The 16,307-nt window shown below is 42.5% G+C and overlaps 1 protein-coding gene across 3 annotated transcripts; it reads left to right on the top strand.

Annotated features, from left to right (window-relative positions):
• The first annotated feature begins 4,298 nt into the window (after positions 1–4,298).
• On the top strand, positions 4,299–15,999 carry LOC123189941 (formin-like protein 3). 3 transcript variants are annotated; one of them, XM_044602464.1, is made up of 21 exons: positions 4,299–4,692; positions 5,198–5,296; positions 5,859–6,049; positions 6,161–6,861; positions 6,949–7,170; positions 7,245–7,671; positions 7,855–8,977; positions 9,658–9,781; positions 10,346–10,417; positions 11,378–11,476; positions 11,598–11,639; positions 11,714–11,794; positions 11,887–11,937; positions 12,015–12,096; positions 12,176–12,270; positions 13,559–13,630; positions 13,724–13,840; positions 14,459–14,527; positions 14,604–14,670; positions 15,108–15,410; positions 15,679–15,999. In XM_044602464.1, the coding sequence occupies exons 3-20, from the start codon at positions 5,977–5,979 to the stop codon at positions 15,233–15,235; spliced, it is 3,645 nt and encodes a 1,214-aa protein (XP_044458399.1). In that variant the 5' UTR covers positions 4,299–4,692; positions 5,198–5,296; positions 5,859–5,976; the 3' UTR covers positions 15,236–15,410; positions 15,679–15,999. The 3 variants fall into 3 exon arrangements, with proteins under 3 accessions (XP_044458399.1, XP_044458398.1, XP_044458400.1); XM_044602463.1 differs by lacking the exon at positions 5,198–5,296; XM_044602465.1 differs by lacking the exons at positions 5,198–5,296; positions 13,559–13,630; positions 13,724–13,840; ... (2 more) ...; positions 15,108–15,410; positions 15,679–15,999 and adding an exon at positions 12,676–13,333.
• The last annotated feature ends 308 nt before the right edge of the window (positions 16,000–16,307 follow it).

The following is a 16,307-nucleotide window of genomic DNA, read 5'->3' on the forward strand; positions in this document are numbered from 1 at the left end:
TCATCGTGTTACAGGTGTCATTTGAGCAACCCAAAGCCCACCATATGGTAAGAAGTGACCACGATACTCTCACGGTCTAAGGAGCAATATCACACGTTAACACTCTGTGTTATTACAATTGAATACATATGATATTAATCCAATTCACAACAAACAAGTTTGGGTCAGTTCAATATGATTTTTCTTCCAACGTCATAATCTCAATGTTGTTTTAGGACTACCGTTACACTTAACGATATCCTAAGATCTAGAAAACATGATCACCAACAACACTTGAGCTAGTCCCAGAGGGAAGACTAGAAACCTCTATTTTACCATTTATTATTCCACATGTGCATAAGAGTTTTCCACTGAATCGCATATTCCATGATCACAACAGATATTGCATAGAATATAAACACTTAATTATGAATACGAAAATATAATAATACAATATTATTGCCTCTAGGGCATATTTCCAACACTTTTGGCTTCTCCCACTTAAGGTACTTGACCATGTTAACCATAGAAGTAACGATTGCAGAGGTGCTCCCGTTGCACCCTTAGCCGAACATGCAAAAACATAAGAGGTTCACATAGGAGCCAGGCAACCCATCTTGCAAAAAGTCACAAGTCAAAATTGGTGCATATAATGGCTTAGAACAAATTGTAGAAGGGTTATCGTACACCACGCACACGTCATGAAACGATCAAACAAACTACTTTGATACTGCTCATATTTTGAACTTCGGGGGTGCTTTAATATCCCCTGGTGAGGAAGGGCAAGTACTGAATGGTCATGAACTATATCGGGGCTTGGCAATTTGGAATAAGGATTCAAAAAAGAACAAAGGTTAACAACTAGAACAATAATAAGACAAATTTTTTATATATAAAGCCTAACTTAGATCTAATCATAAAAAGTAAAGAAAATAACACCGAGTACAAGCTAGTCGTAAAAATGCCGCAGGAGGACCGCATTCCATGGGTTTGGATCTAGTCGTCTGTCCTTGGCATCTTGGACCCTGTAAGCCCCTCCAGCGAACACCTTGTCAATAATGAATTGTTGACATCTTGTGCTTATCGTTTTTGTTGGCATGTAGGTGTAAAACCAAATCACCAATGTTAAAGGCCTTTGTTCGGACCTCGCAATGATGGTACCTTCACAGCTGATGCTGATAGAAGGCGGATCGTGCTTTAGCCACATCCTGCTCTTCATCTAAGGCAACAAGGTCACCCTAAAAACTTTGCTCGGCCTCTTGTTCCTTGTACAAGCATACCTAAGGTGCATCATGTATGAGGTCACTTGGTAAGATGGCTTCAATGATGTACACCATAAAGAATGGCGTATAACCCGTGGACCTATTGGGGGTTGTGTGTAAACTCCACAACACAGAGCCAAGTTATTCGACCCATTTGTTGTGGCTTCTTTGAGAGATCAAACCAGCTGCAGTTTTATACCACTTTAAGATCAATCTGTTGGCCCTTTCCACCTGCCCGTTGGTTTGTGTGTTGTAGATCAAGGCGTAGTCGAGCTTAATGTTGTGTTGAGTACACCGTGTTTTCACCTTGCCGGCCATGAAGTTTGACCCATTGTCCATGATGGTGTTGTGAGGCAATCCATAGCAATGTGTTACATCTGAGATAAACTTGATCATAAGTCTTAATTTTACTGAGGCCATTGGTCGTGCCTCGATCCACTTGGTGAACTTGTCGACCATAACCAATAAGTATTTCTTGCCGGTTGTTCCTTTTTGGAGTGGTCAGACCATGTCCAACCCCTAGACTGCGAATGGCTAGATGATGAGGATTGTTTTTAAGGCTATGAGCGGTAAATTGCTCTTTTTAGTGAAGAGCTGGCATCCGACACACTTGTCCACCAGCTCTCATGCGTCGGCCGATGCTATAGGCCAATAAACCCCTGCTCGGAATGCTTGCTTACCAAGGTCCGAGGAGCTGCATGGTGCCCACATGTGCCAGAATGTATCTCCGACAAGAGCTGCTTCCCCTCTTCTTTGGAAATGCAACATTGGAGGACACAGGTGATGCTGCGCTTATATAGTTCTCCTTCATGAACCTTGTAAGCGGTGGATCATTGGGTGATGGACCATGTTTCCCTCTGGCCATCAGGCAATTCTTTGCGCATCAAGTATGCAAGGGTCAGTCCAAGGCGCAATGACAACCATGATCTCGAGCCGAAGTAGTAACTTCCAACTTCGAGCCCCCAACTGTGTTTGTCATCTTGCTCTAAGGCCGGTGGGGTGACTTCTTCGATGTTTGCCCCATCAGTTGGTTTATCCAACTCGGGAATACCTTTCCATTTGATGGATGGTTTGAACATCCATTCAAGGAAGGTGTTCTGAGGCACAATTTCTCGTCGTGCACCCATTCATGCTAACGTGTCTGCAGCTTGATTGTTGTCTCGCTGGACATAATGGAACTCTAAGCCCTTGAAACGAGCTGACATGGTTATCACCGCATCCTTGTAGGATGTCATTTTGGGGTCCTTGGCGTCGAAATCACCATTGATCTGCGATATTACGAGCTTTGAGTTGCCTCAGACCTTCAGACGATAGATACCCATGGATACCGCCATCTGAAGTCCGTGGAGCAGAGCCTCGTATTCCGCCATGTTGTTGGAACCAGTGTACATGATCTAGAGTACGTACTTCATGGTGTCACCAGTGGGTGAGATGAGAACCACTTTAGCTCCGATCCCGACAAGCATTTTGGAGTCATTGAAGTACATTATCAAGTTGGAGTACGACGTATGCTCTTTAGGGAGTTCGACCTTCGTCTATTCTTCGACAAAATCAGCCAACACCTGGGACTTAAATAGCACGACATGATTGATATAGGATTTCGAAGGGAGGAGCTCAATTGCCCACTTCAAGATGCGACCGGTGGCATCTCGATTGTTTATGATGTCTTTAAGCAACACCTCGGAAGCCACGATTATTGAGCATTCCTGAAAGTAATGCCAGAGCTCCGAGAAGCCATAAACACGACATAGGCTATGTTTTGGTAGTGTGGATACCTCGTTTCACATATGCTTAGTACCTTGGAAACATAATACACATGCCTTTGCACGTTGAACTTGTGTCCCTCCATGTTGCCCTCAACGACTAGAATGACGCGAACAATCTGGTTGGTTGCCGAGATGTATAGCAGCATCGGCTCACTAGGGTGAGGGGCGGCTAGGACGGTATTGGTAGCCAGAAGTGTTTTGATTTCTTCCAAAGCCGCGCTGGCCTCATGTTGAGAGCATGGAGTAAAAAAAGACATGTGGTTAGGAGTGAGGAGAAGCCAGGGGTGTTGGGATGTGTCTTGGTAGAGTTGAGAGCATGGAGACCAACATCCCTCATGGGCACAACAAATTCTCCTAGTTACACAGCCACCACGACAACGTACGTAAAGTTTAGCCGCCGCCATATGTAATCTCAAGACTGTCATGTCTACAACATCACCGCATTCCACCATGCTCCCCTGCGTTCTCTCTCCCTCGCAGCCACCACATGCCATATCCTTCCCGTCTCTCCCTCCCGAATCGGCCGAGCGGCGGTACGAGGAAGGAATCGAGATGCCGAAGGGATAAACAACCACTCAGCGGCTAAGCGCATATACATGTACTAGCGACATCTGATTTGACGTGGACTGGCGAGCGGGGGAGGAGGCATCTTGCAGCCATGACAATTTTTAGACGAACCAAGACGAAGCAGAAGTGGAAGGGGAAAGGGAAGGCACATGATCTGGCAGCCGCGTTGGTTCTAGCGTTTTTGGAAGGTCAGGAGCCGAGGAAGGTGGAGCCAACACGGGGATGGAGTTTAGGAGGTTGAACTCATGAGCCGCAAATCTGGTGACACGTGGTCAATCGAACGGATGGATGGATTTGTGATGACGTGGTACACTGTGATAACAAATAGATCAGATAGTGAGGGCCCGCTCGATACTTCTCATTTGACATTGTCAGATTGAACATTTAAAAGGGGTAGACCGTGATCGGTCTCAACCTGCCAACTCAAATCACTTCCAGCATTGTCTCATTTTCCCGCGTGACACATAGCACACATCGAGCAACACACTAGTGGTCAGCTAGAGAGCGAGGCACTATACATTCGCTCGCCATTGTTCTTGACAATGATAATAAAAATAGACAACACAGTCACATGATAAAATAAGAAGTTTTTTAAGGGTCTCTAATTTTTTTCCAATCGAGATACAAATAGTCACAAAATCAGGATTTTGAAAGGACCCCATTACTAGTCTGTTTCTTTCTGGATCAGATATCTTTTTCTCGATCAAGTAAAAACTCAAATCCATCTCCTCCAAACGTTTCCTCTCCACCGCTCCCGAGTCCATGACCTAACCAAAGCCCAGCAAGCTGCCAGTCGTGCCGGTCCGCAAGCACTCAGCCCCCAATTCCCGATCTGAACTCGCCGGCAGCCGCCCCCCGCCTACCTCTGTGCCTCGCCGGCCACTCGTCGTCGCCGCCTCGGCCTCCCGCCTGCCTCCGTGGTTTCGTGCCTCGTCGCGCCCTCCCACGCACCCTGCTGCTGAGCCCCCGCAGTCCACTGCTCCCAGCCCCCCAGTCCGCAGACCGCAGCAGTCCTGCCCGGCGGCTGGCGGCTGGCGGCGTGCAACAAAGCTTCCCTCCAGCGGCACAGCCTGCACCCTGCAGCAGCCAGCCCTCCCACGATTCAACACAGTACACAGGTACGGCTGTTGCCCCATTCTCCAATCTTCCCAATTTCGCAATTTATTTATGATTCAAACCTTATATTGATTGATTCATTTGCTGTTGTCCAATTATGATTGTTAGAATATTTGGACTGATAAGACGTATTATTTCTTGTATAATTGTTGAAGAATGAAAGAGGACAGTAAACATTGTTTTTCTTTTCTGGAAACACGTTGCAAAGAAGAGCTATGTTGGACTAGGATGTGCCAATTCTTTTAAGGTGGACCATCCTATTTTAAAATCCTAGATCTGCCACTAGTTACAGTCTACCGCTGCTGTGCCTTATAGCTGCCGCCGTAAGTAGCTTACCATCACCGCGGGCGCCTCAGTCCCTCACCCCTCACTCATCCTCTCTGCCGCTCACGCTCAACGCCGGCGCTGTTTGCATTCTACCTTATTGGGATACCGCATCCCTGCTGGTTCCACCCCGTCCCCGGTGTTGGCTACTTGTTTTTGACATATGCGTCTTTTGCCATCCAGGGATGAGTTCAACGTCTACTGACCTCCACAAATTTTGGGTGTCCCCGTGCACACCATCTAGATCCGCCCTTGGATGTGGTAGACGCAGCGGCTGCTAAGGTCCTCGGTCTCGTTCATTTCGCAGTTTTAATTTAGCAACATGTTTCTATTCCTTCTTGTTTTGAGTTCTCATTAGGTTTCCAGTTTTATTGGTTAGTATAACACGTCCACATCTTGCGCTTTTGCCCAAATATCGCACGTCCGAACGATGCATCTATGTCTCTCACAGTCTTACTGTCGCTGGCGGGATTGTTAGCTCCAATACCTCAGTACGAGGACCGCTGAGACTATCGTGTGTACTTTCTCTGATTATAATAGTGTGACCGGCGCGGGGTGCATCGGGGGGGGGGGGCGATTCTGGGACTGTTATAATTTGCATTTGAAGTGTCCAATTCATGGTTTGGCTCATACATATAGTCTTTTATTCTGTCATCGTAGAGAAGTTCTATCCGACTCGAGCAGGCTGAATTGTTGCTTAAGTGTAGTTTGCTTGTAGGTGTTGCTCTAATGTCTGGTAATGAGACCTGGACCCATGAGATGGATCATCTGTTAAAGTGTCATGCTTAGCAAACATAGGCGTTTGAAGTGCTAAGTCTAATTCGTTTTGTTCTATTATTTACAGAGGTGTTGAAGTTTGCAGATTACCCTTTGCCATTGTGAGATCTATTGTTTTTTGAAGCTGAAGTGAGCAATTCTCAGAATCTTGAGCACATTTGACAACAACTCCTCATTCACATGAAATGTCACTGCTTAGTAGATTCTTCTACAAGAGGCCTCCCGATGGACTACTGGAGTTCATTGACAGGATCTATGGTAAGCTTCTGAAGTGTTGTTACTCTTTTTTTTTATATTGATCACCTCATTTGTTTTATTGATTCATTATTTTGTATTCCAATTAATTTGGTATCTTATGCCATATTGCAGTTTTTGATTCATGCTTCTGCACTGAAGTTTTGCCGCATGGAATGTACCCAGTCTATTTGAATGGAATTCTTACAGAGTTGCATGAAGAGCATGCAGAATCTCAATTTCTGGCGATTAACTTCAGAGATGGGGATAAGAGAAGCCAGCTTGCTGATATCCTACATGAATATGATATTCCAGTAATTGACTACCCACGTCATTTTGAAGGCTGTCCAGTGCTTCCTCTATCTCTTATACAGCATTTTCTTCGTGTCTGTGAACACTGGCTATCTACTGGGAACAGCCAAAATATCGTACTACTCCATTGTGAGAGAGGGGGCTGGCCATCATTGGCATTTCTGCTATCTTGTTTTCTTATTTTCAAGAAGTTGCACAGTGCAGAACATAGAACTCTGGACATTGTTCACCGTGAGGCCCCTAAAGGGTTCCTACAGCTATTTTCTGCACTCAACCCAATGCCGTCTCAGCTTCGATATATGCAGTATGTAGCCAGAAGAAATATCTCTCCAGAGTGGCCTCCTATGGAGCGGGCGCTCTCTTTGGATTGTCTGATCCTTCGAGCTATTCCAAATTTTGATTCTGATAATGGATGTAGGCCATTGATCCGAATTTTCGGTCGAAATCTTCTTGGCAAGAATGCTAGCATGACTGACATGATTTTTTCAATGCCTAAGAAGAAGTCCTTGCGCCACTATCGACAGGTAGGTGATAATTAGAATCACATGAAGTTCTTGTTTGCTTTCTTAATTTATTTTTATTTTGCATCAATCTGCATTGTTTTCATGCAGGAGGACTGTGATGTGATAAAAATTGATATCCAGTGTCCAGTCCAGGGAGATGTTGTTCTGGAGTGCGTACATCTTGATCTTGATCCAGGAAAGGAAGTTATGATGTTCCGGATAATGTTCAATACTGCTTTTATCCGTTCAAATGTACTGATGCTGAATAGTGATGATGTTGATATACTCTGGGGTTCAAAAGATCGGTACCCGAAGAATTTTAGAGCAGAGGTAAGAGCAATGCACGTACTCATTTGAATTTTTCAGGCAAGAAATCAATTACTGATGCAGATTTGGAAGTGCAGGTACTGTTTTGTGAAATTGGGGGCATTTCTCCTCCAAGGGCTCCAACAGTAACATTGAATGGTGATATGAAAGGTGGTTTACCAATTGAAGCCTTTTCAGCTGTTCAAGAACTCTTCAATGATGTTGAATGGATGGAAAGCGGTGACAATGCTGCTTTTTGGTTGCTCAAAGAATTCTCAGCAAACTCTCTGCAAGATAAATTTCAAAAGCTAATACTCAGCGACATGAAAGAGCTTTCGAAGTTCCAAGCTAAAGTTGGCCTCCAGATGCCACCAATGTCTCCACTGGATTCTGATGAAGAAAAATATTCTGCGGCTTCTGATTCCGGTTATTCAGTAGATTATGAGAAGGTTCAACATGGTGGGAACTCATCTGACTCAGAGAACATTGATCGTGCTCTTACCACTGAAGATTCTGAATCTATTGGTACATCTATTTACACAAGTCATTTTTCTTGTTGAACTTTATTGCCATGTTCAATTATTTAGGGAATACGCCCTTCGAAGAAAACTTCTGTTGCTGGACCTGGTGTTTTCATGCTCTACATTCTCTCCCTTTTTCCCATCATCTTAATTAAACTCTGATTCATAACTATCACAATTTGTGCAGCTACTTCCTCAGCGAACACTTCATCTCCCCCTCCTCCACATGGTAGATCTTGTGGCCTTTCAACTGAACAAAGTCTGCTGTCAGGAGAATTACAGCACGAGTTACCTAGCTGGCAGCCGCCACCACTATCAGCAGAAAATGGAGACAAACATGCTATCTCGGCACAGGTGTCACCACCAGCAGCAGCAAATGGAAGCAAACCTATTATCTCGGCGCCGCCGCCGCCACCACCACCACCACCACCACCAAGTGGCAGCAAACCTGTTTTCTCACCACCGCCACCACCACCACCGCCGCCGCCGCCGCCAAGTGGCAGCAAACCTGTTTTCTCACCGCCGCCGCCACCACCACCACCACCACCTCGGATTAGTAATGTATCTTCTCCACAGCCTCCACCTCCGCCACCCCTGCCAAATTCTCGGACAGGAGCTCCTCTATCTGCACCGACCCTGCAGCCTCGGCAAAATGTTCAACGTCATTCAGTCCCACCACCTCCACCACCTCTCCCCCAAGCTCAAGGAATAGCTAAGAAATGCCCTCCGCCGCCTCCACCTCCACCCCGCCCCCCTGCCACTTCTGACAGAACATCTACAACTACTGCCACTCTGGTGAAAGGGCCACCTCCTCCACCACCTCCACCTCCACCTGGTGCACCATGCCCACCCCCACCTCCACCATTGCCAGCAGGCGCTATTAAAGGAGCTCCTCCAACACCACCACCTCCACCCTTAATGTCAGGAAAGAAAGCTCCTGCACCGCCACCCCCACCTCCACCCGTAATGTCAGGAAAGAAAGCTCCTGCACCCCCACCCCCACCTCCACCCGGAATGTCAGGAAAGAAAGCTCCTGCACCCCCACCCCCACCACCTCAAGCTCCAAAACCACCTGGAACTGTACCCCCTCCACCACCAAGCTCAAAAATCTCAAATGCACCAGCACCACCTCCAGTATTGGGAAGGGGAAGAGCAGCAACCGGATCAGCAAAAGGTCGTGGCATGGGATTGGCGCTTCAAAGTAACCCCCCAAAGAAAGCTTCATTAAAGCCTTTGCACTGGGTGAAAGTTACACGGGCAATGCAAGGAAGTCTCTGGGCGGATGCCCAAAATCAAGGGAATCAGGCTAGGTAACTGTTATGCTGCCAATATTTTTGCATTTAATTCAGCCGTTGATGATTTTACATCATTGAAACCACTAGGCATAAAATTCAACATCCGTTGTTTATGAACTACTCCCTCCATTCACAAATAGATGTTTTGGATATTTCATCTATATCTATATCTATACCAATATAAAAAGACCCAAAGGGGCAGATCCAACAGATCCCGTCCGTCAAATCAGGTCAATCCAACGACTCAGGCTGCTCCAATGGTGAGCGCTCAACATGTTTAGTGTGCAGTTAATATCATACCAAATATTAATGCCAATGCTAATCACATAATTAATACGCAAATAATATCCTACCTAATATTTATGTGTAATTAATATATTACCTAATATCAACGTGCATTGCACGCACACATTTACTAGTATGTGTCTACATCTGATTCAGAAAAAAGTTAGAACATCTTATATTTGTGAATGGAGGGAGTATATATCATGCTACAGTCGCAAAAACAATCCAAATAAATAGGAAGCTGGTAGCTTCCCCCCTTTTTGGGAAGAGGTTGAGTAGTAGGCCCACATGAGGCTGGTAGCTTCCCTAAAGAAAATACATGGGTCTGGCATTCTATGTCCTTGTTTAACATGTGGGAAATCTCTGTATTGAGACTGTATTTATTCATGCTGTCGAGCACTATTTTGCAGGGCTCCTGATATTGATATGTCCGAATTAGAGACCTTGTTCTCCACTGCTGTTGCAACCAATGCAAGTGAAAAAGGAGGAACGAAGCGTGGCTCAGCTATTAGCAAGCCAGAAATTGTTCACCTGGTATGGAAACTTACACTCTTAATGCACTTATTTTCTTTAGGGAACTTGAATTTTTTGAACTTTCATTCTTGTGCTTCTACCTTAAGCACATTAATCCTTTCATACTTGTTACCTTAAACTTGTTATTTGATTTTTTTTCGTGGTATGTTGAATTATCAAGCCCTGAATCTCAGGTTTTTCAAACCATTCTTGATTAAAACTGTTTCGTGGTAATACGATATGCATGATTACTGCTCTTTCTTAAGTGAATCTATATTTTATTTCCTTGCAAGTGCTCAACTGATTGACACTAACTTATTTTGATGTATTTTCCATTTAAAGTATGAAATTATGGTTTTCATATGTATGGTACTTCCTTCTGCAATAGGTGTCCTTTTGAAGGGACTTTTGAATAGTTTTCTCTCTCGCATTCTTGTTCCATTTATCATTCCACACCAAACTTCTGTTTTCTTGACATCTTAAGTTATTTGCAATCAACAGCATTATGTTCTAGCATGAGGAGTTAGAGAAATTTTGTTGATTCCATTAGGCCATGGACTAATTGTTCTGCTAGTTTCATTACAGGTTGATATGAGAAGAGCAAATAATTGTGAGATCATGCTTACCAAAATCAAAATGCCTCTTCCTGATATGATTGTGAGTATCCTTTGTGGGTTATTACTTACCCTCTCTACTCTTTGACCAAAAAAAGATGCACATGATTTCTCCCGTGGAATAGTGACATCTCAGAGAATTTTGTGCTGTGTTGATGATGTAATTATTTATACTCCCCCCGTTCCATAATGTAGAGTGCATATGGATTTTTTCGGAAGCCAAAATTTACAAACTTTGACGGTTTGACCAAGTTTGTAGAGAAAATTATGTACATTTAGAATATGCAATGCATATTATTATATTCATCATGAGATATATTGTCATCTTGTATATGTTTGGTATTATAGATATAGATAATTTTCTCTATAAACTTGGTCAAAGTTTTTTAAGTTTGACTTTTGAAAAAAATTCTATATGCACTACATTGTTGAGCTGTGGGAGTACTATCCTGAATATCTGAAGCTTGTATTCATATTACTTTTCCTTTTCCTGTTTCTATTCTTTTACAACTTTTGATGGAGCTAATACCTTTGTTGACAACCTTCATCTGCATTTTTTTTGGTATTTGCTTAAGTGTAAACTTGTATGCTATCATACATTAATAGATTCGGCGATGTACATGAATCTTGCTAACATCTTCCATACACTATGCATGAAAGTTTCTGCCATCACAAAATTATTACTATAAGTCCTAGGTTTTTCTTGTTTAATTTACACTCATACAGTGGTCTAACATTAGGCTGCGTAAGCCTACATGGCACTGGGAAACTTAAATGCCTTTCAGACTCTCTTTTGGTAATGTAAAACCACTGTATATGGTTATCATACATGCAAGTTACTGCTGAGTTGTGTTGCTTTCTCGATCCACGTTTTTTATCTTCTAATTAATTTATCACACTGACATTATTAATCTGCTCAAATGGTGCTGTTAACAAATGTCTATTAGCCTGATACTTTTTAGTGTTCCTATGTAATTTTCTCTGAAATGGTTGTATCTTGCAGAGCGCGATCTTGGCTTTGGATACGTCTGTTCTTGATAATGACCAAGTGGAGAATCTCATTAAGTTTTGCCCTACAAACGAAGAAATCGAGATGTTGAAGGTGCTTCTGCTTACTACTATCTTTTGTTTTTTGCATTTCATGATCTGTAACATATTCCTTATCATTTAGTATCTGATGCTGTTTTGTCTTAATTCACTATCCTTTTCCTCTATGAGCTCAGAACTATAACGGCAACAAAGAAATGCTTGGAAAATGTGAACAGGTTGGTTTAATATTTTGGTTGCATATAGTGTGCCACTTTGAATATATTGATTGAAGCTTTCAACTTTGCTGTAGTTTTTCCTGGAGCTAATGAAAGTTCCTCGCGTCGAGTCCAAACTAAGAGTTTTTGCTTTCAGAATTGCATTCTCAACACAGGTCCGTTGTCTTCGTCCATCAGTTAATTTACTTGGATTATCTCACTTTCTCCATAACTTGCAGTTGTAATGTGATGTCTTGCTCTTTGTCAGGCTGATGAGTTAAGAACTAACTTAACCACCATAAATGATGCAACAAAAGAGGTACAATGTTGTATCATCTCTTTCTTGAGTAAAATTTTAACTTACACGTAGACTGGCTTAATGTTTATTTTGTGCAGGTGAAAGAGTCTCTGAAGTTACGGCAGATAATGCAGACCATTCTCACATTAGGGAATGCATTGAATCAAGGAACAGCTCGAGGTACCAAATCAGTGTAGAAAATTTGCATGGAATGCCTTTTGTTTAATAGCATCGTCTGATACGGTGATGTGCTGAACAGGTTCTGCTGTTGGCTTCAGATTAGATAGTCTTCTTAAACTATCGGATACTCGAGCTAGGAACAATAAGATGACACTAATGCACTATTTATGCAAGGTATGCACTCGGCATAAAGTGTTATGCTATGCACACTGGTTTGCATGCTAAGATTCCTCTCAGTCCATCTTCACCACTGGCCATACCACACAATAATACAATGCTGGTTAGGGTTTAATATCTTACTGCAGAAAACTATGCCACTTCTTATGGACTTACGATACATGTTTTTTTCTATACTCCTATGCAATCTTGTTGTGCTAGTAGCTTAGTAACAGTAATTTACCTGAGCCTTTAAAGTTGGGAATCATGCATCTTGTCGTAGTTTGAATATTTTATATAGGAATAAAGTCCACTTTCCAACCTAAACTCAAGCAGAGGTTCATTTTTCAACCCTGAACTCTAAAACCGTTTGAATATCAGCCTCAACTATTGAAATACATGATGTTTTCACGGCAATTGCAGTCATGACTCTGTGGGAGATGTCTGTTTGTTGCATATTAGCTCAGTCTGCTCAAGATTTTCTTTCACGGATCAGCTCTGGGTGTATCAATTACTAATACAGATCAAACAAACAATAATAGGGTGCTCCGAACACCCATTATTAGCCTGTCACCAGGTTGTTGTGTTTCACCCTGATGGCTGGATTCAGTGTCGGTAAATTTACTGGTCGATTGTAAGTTCTAGGAGCATGAACAATCTGATCTTAATTGGGATCGTATCTGATTGGATTAGTTTTTCTCAAGAGCGGTCTCATCTGATGCTTGGTCTGAGCGTAGAACTGGAACTGGCCAGCTGCAGGCACCTCAATACCTATCCTGGATCTTAATCTTGAGCTGCCTTTTGATGATATAACCTATATAAATCACAATCCCTTGGGAAGTGAGGGGTCATTGGTGTAAATGTTATCGATGGCTTCCACAGGAGTTGCTAGTTGGATTGTAAATTTCTGCCAGTTCTCTGCATAGTCATGGTTTTCATGTAAACTCCAAACGGCAGGCTGTTACTGGTCACTGTCCAGGAATCAGCCTCGTTCCGGTATCCCAAATTATGGTGCTGTGCACGTGGGCAATTGTTTATCTAGTATTCTGCAGCTTAATGGAAGATTAGCTATTTTGACTCAGTTTCTAATTGCATGTACCTATGCATATTTTTAATAGTCTGGCAGTTGCTCCTGGGTTCAACGCGGCCTCTCTGCATTGTACTATGCAGGGGTATGGCTTGCCTTGTATAAAATCCTTTCCCAGGCCCCACCTGGTGTGGGAGCTTCTAGCACTGGGTCTGTCCTTTTGCCAGTTGCTTTTGCAAGCTTGTGCAGTTTACCTTATCTTTCTCTATTACATGCTAGCTTCTTGCTGAAAAGTTGCCTGAGCTTCTTGATTTTGACAAAGACTTGATTCATCTGGAAGCAGCTTCGAAGGTACTGTAGTTATCTGTTAATAGCAATTTTGGATGACCATCGAGCTACTCATCAAATATGTTGCTCCACAATTGCATTTGTTAATCACCCCAGATCCAATTGAAGTTGCTTGCTGAAGAAATGCAAGCAATAAACAAAGGTCTTGAGAAGGTCGAGCAGGAATTAGCTGCTTCAGTGAACGATGGAGCAATATCTGTTGGCTTCCGCAAGGTAAGAAATAATTCCCTTTTGTCTATTTTTCAGAGTTGTTGGATGTTGAGCATATTTGTTCTGTTTACATTTAGCCCACTGGTTTAAGGAGCTTATATTTTACTTGCTCAGGACAAGAAATGACACAACTTAAACCATGTTATTATTATAAAATTATTGAATTAGCTATCCCCAGACATTCAATGTGTACATGTTTCAGTGTTTCTCTGAACTTTATGTATAGTAGGACCACAGAGTGCATATTTTTCTGCATCATCCATTCACTAACCGCTTCTATAATGGAATAAATATGCACCACCTCTCAAGTTGAAAAGAAGTGCTGCAAGGCTCCATGTCTTGAACAAATTGCTCAGAACATAAAGTCAAAGAATGTGCTGGCTTACAAAATGTTCTGCTAGCTACTGAACAGAAGTGATACGCAATTCAGGGAATCATCGACATTCACTTTTATGCATCAAGCTCAGCAATAACACCGCGCACAGTCCGAACTCTGGACTGGGTAGGAGTTGTGACCTTCGGGGACTCCTCAACTCTAAAGCAAGCAGATCTGATGAGATTAGTTGTGCTATATCAGTAATGATTCTTTTATGAGTGAACTGAGATCAGTTGCTTTTGCAGGCATTGAAATCCTTTCTCGACTCGGCAGAAGCTGTAGTTAGGTCCCTCATTTCCTTGTATTCAGAAGTGGTGAGCCCCTGCCATAAAAGTTATTCTTGTAAACGCCTTATGTTTGTGTAAGACCTTGATGACATTTGTTTTGCAGGGAAGGAATGCTGATTCCCTAGCTCAGTATTTTGGTGAAGATCCAGCTCGCTGCCCTTTTGAGCAAGGTTTTGTGTGGCCTTTATAATATTTTACAGCTTTATTAGGCATTGTTCTCTTAATTATGTCCACATATGTAGCTCATCATACGCCGAAGGTGGTCAGTGAAGTTACATCTTTGAGTAATATATTTATCAATTTCACTATGACAATTCGCTGATCGCACTAGCAGAAGGAAAAATAACTTCAAAGTATTGCCCCTAATCCCTTGAGGAAGTTCCTCTCATAGGTCCAAACATTTTGTTGTCCAGACAGTGCATTTCTTCGAATCGAATTGCTGTTTCTAGGGAATGGTCTATCAAGTGGCATTCTCTGTTCTTTTAGTTCCATTATGAATTGAGTCAACATGCTTCTGTTTTTGTATTGATATGAACTTAGTTGTTTTAGCACAAAAGTATTTACTTTTTGATCTTTCCTTGATGCTTTCTTGCTTTTCTGTTCTCAGTTACGTCGATTTTGGTTATTTTCGTGAATATGTTCAAGAAATCACGTGATGAAAATGCTCGAACTGTGGAAGCTGAGAAGAAGAAAATGGAAAAGGAAAAGGCAAGTATGTCTACTATAAAAGGATAGGAGTGAGGACATTTCTAAGCCAATCTTCCATCTTTGTGACCCCGCTGAGGAGCTGCCGCAGAATGTTATACATACACCGGAGCCCGCTTCTGCTTTTTGATGCTCAATGTAGTATACGCAGAGGTGTAATGTCAGAAGGCTTAGGCTCGTTGGCTGCGCGTCATCCAATAACATGGTAATATCTTAACTACATTCCCTGTTGGAACTAAAATTATATTGCATCTTCACCAGTAACCAAGTATTAATGTTTTATATGCTGTTTTAGTGATTGCAATCTGCATGAATTTCCTGTTTCAGTTTAAATTATCTGAATTGCAGGCTTATTTACTGTTTGTATGTGCATTGTACAGATTGCCCTAGAAATATGTTTTTCATTTTTGCTGCTTTTAGTGGCTGCCCTGGGATTTATTTTTCATGCTTATTTTCTTAAAACAAATACGCAGGTTGCTCGTGGTTTGCACGCTAAGGAACTTTTTGTGCTTCTCACTAGCGGTGGGTTCGTGGCAAACATTCCTGAAACAAAATGCAGGGAGGCTTCAGGCCGCTGTAGTGTTGTACATATAGCAGTTGCTGATACATAGCTTTCTTACATGTACATAAAGTTAGCTCAAGTGGAAGCAAAGCAAAATATCATGATTGTTGTAAAATTTCTTGTATCATCAACAAACAAGTAGACTGGTGCCATTTTTGCAGTGCGCGCGAGCCAGTTAACGAAGCTCCTACAAGGCTTATCGTGCCTTTATGCAATTATTATTGTTGTTACATGCAGTGGGCGCCTGAAGGATGTGTCTGGTGCTAAGGAGGGCCTTTTTTTTAGGGAATGCCATCATGGCTTACTTTATTAATCAAATAAGCACAGTTACGTCGTTCATGAGATATTCAGTAAGAAAATAAGGGTGATCATCTACCCAATTACTCCCTCTGTAAACAAATATAAGAGCGTTTAGATCACTACTTTAGTGATCTAAATGCTCTTATAAAAGTTTACAGAGGGAGTACAAGATAAATGATTTTCATAACTATGTTCTGCTATCTCATGTGCAACACCATTGGCCTCTCGGAGACAGTGAGA

The sequence above is a fragment of the Triticum aestivum genome, chromosome 2A (genome assembly GCF_018294505.1).
Source record: "Triticum aestivum cultivar Chinese Spring chromosome 2A, IWGSC CS RefSeq v2.1, whole genome shotgun sequence".
Taxonomy (NCBI): domain Eukaryota; kingdom Viridiplantae; phylum Streptophyta; class Magnoliopsida; order Poales; family Poaceae; genus Triticum; species Triticum aestivum.

What these genes read in the sequence shown, in the direction of transcription:
- LOC123189941 (XM_044602464.1), top strand. Translation starts at nt 5,977, where the DNA reads ATGTCACTGCTTAGTAGATTCTTCTACAAGAGGCCTCCCGATGGACTA. An exon ending in TGCCTCTTCCTGATATGATT is followed by an intron (nt 10,418 to 11,377) that starts GTGAGTATCCTT and finishes TGTATCTTGCAG; the next exon opens with AGCGCGATCTTGGCTTTGGA. An exon ending in TAATGCACTATTTATGCAAG is followed by an intron (nt 12,271 to 13,558) that starts GTATGCACTCGG and finishes ATTACATGCTAG; the next exon opens with CTTCTTGCTGAAAAGTTGCC.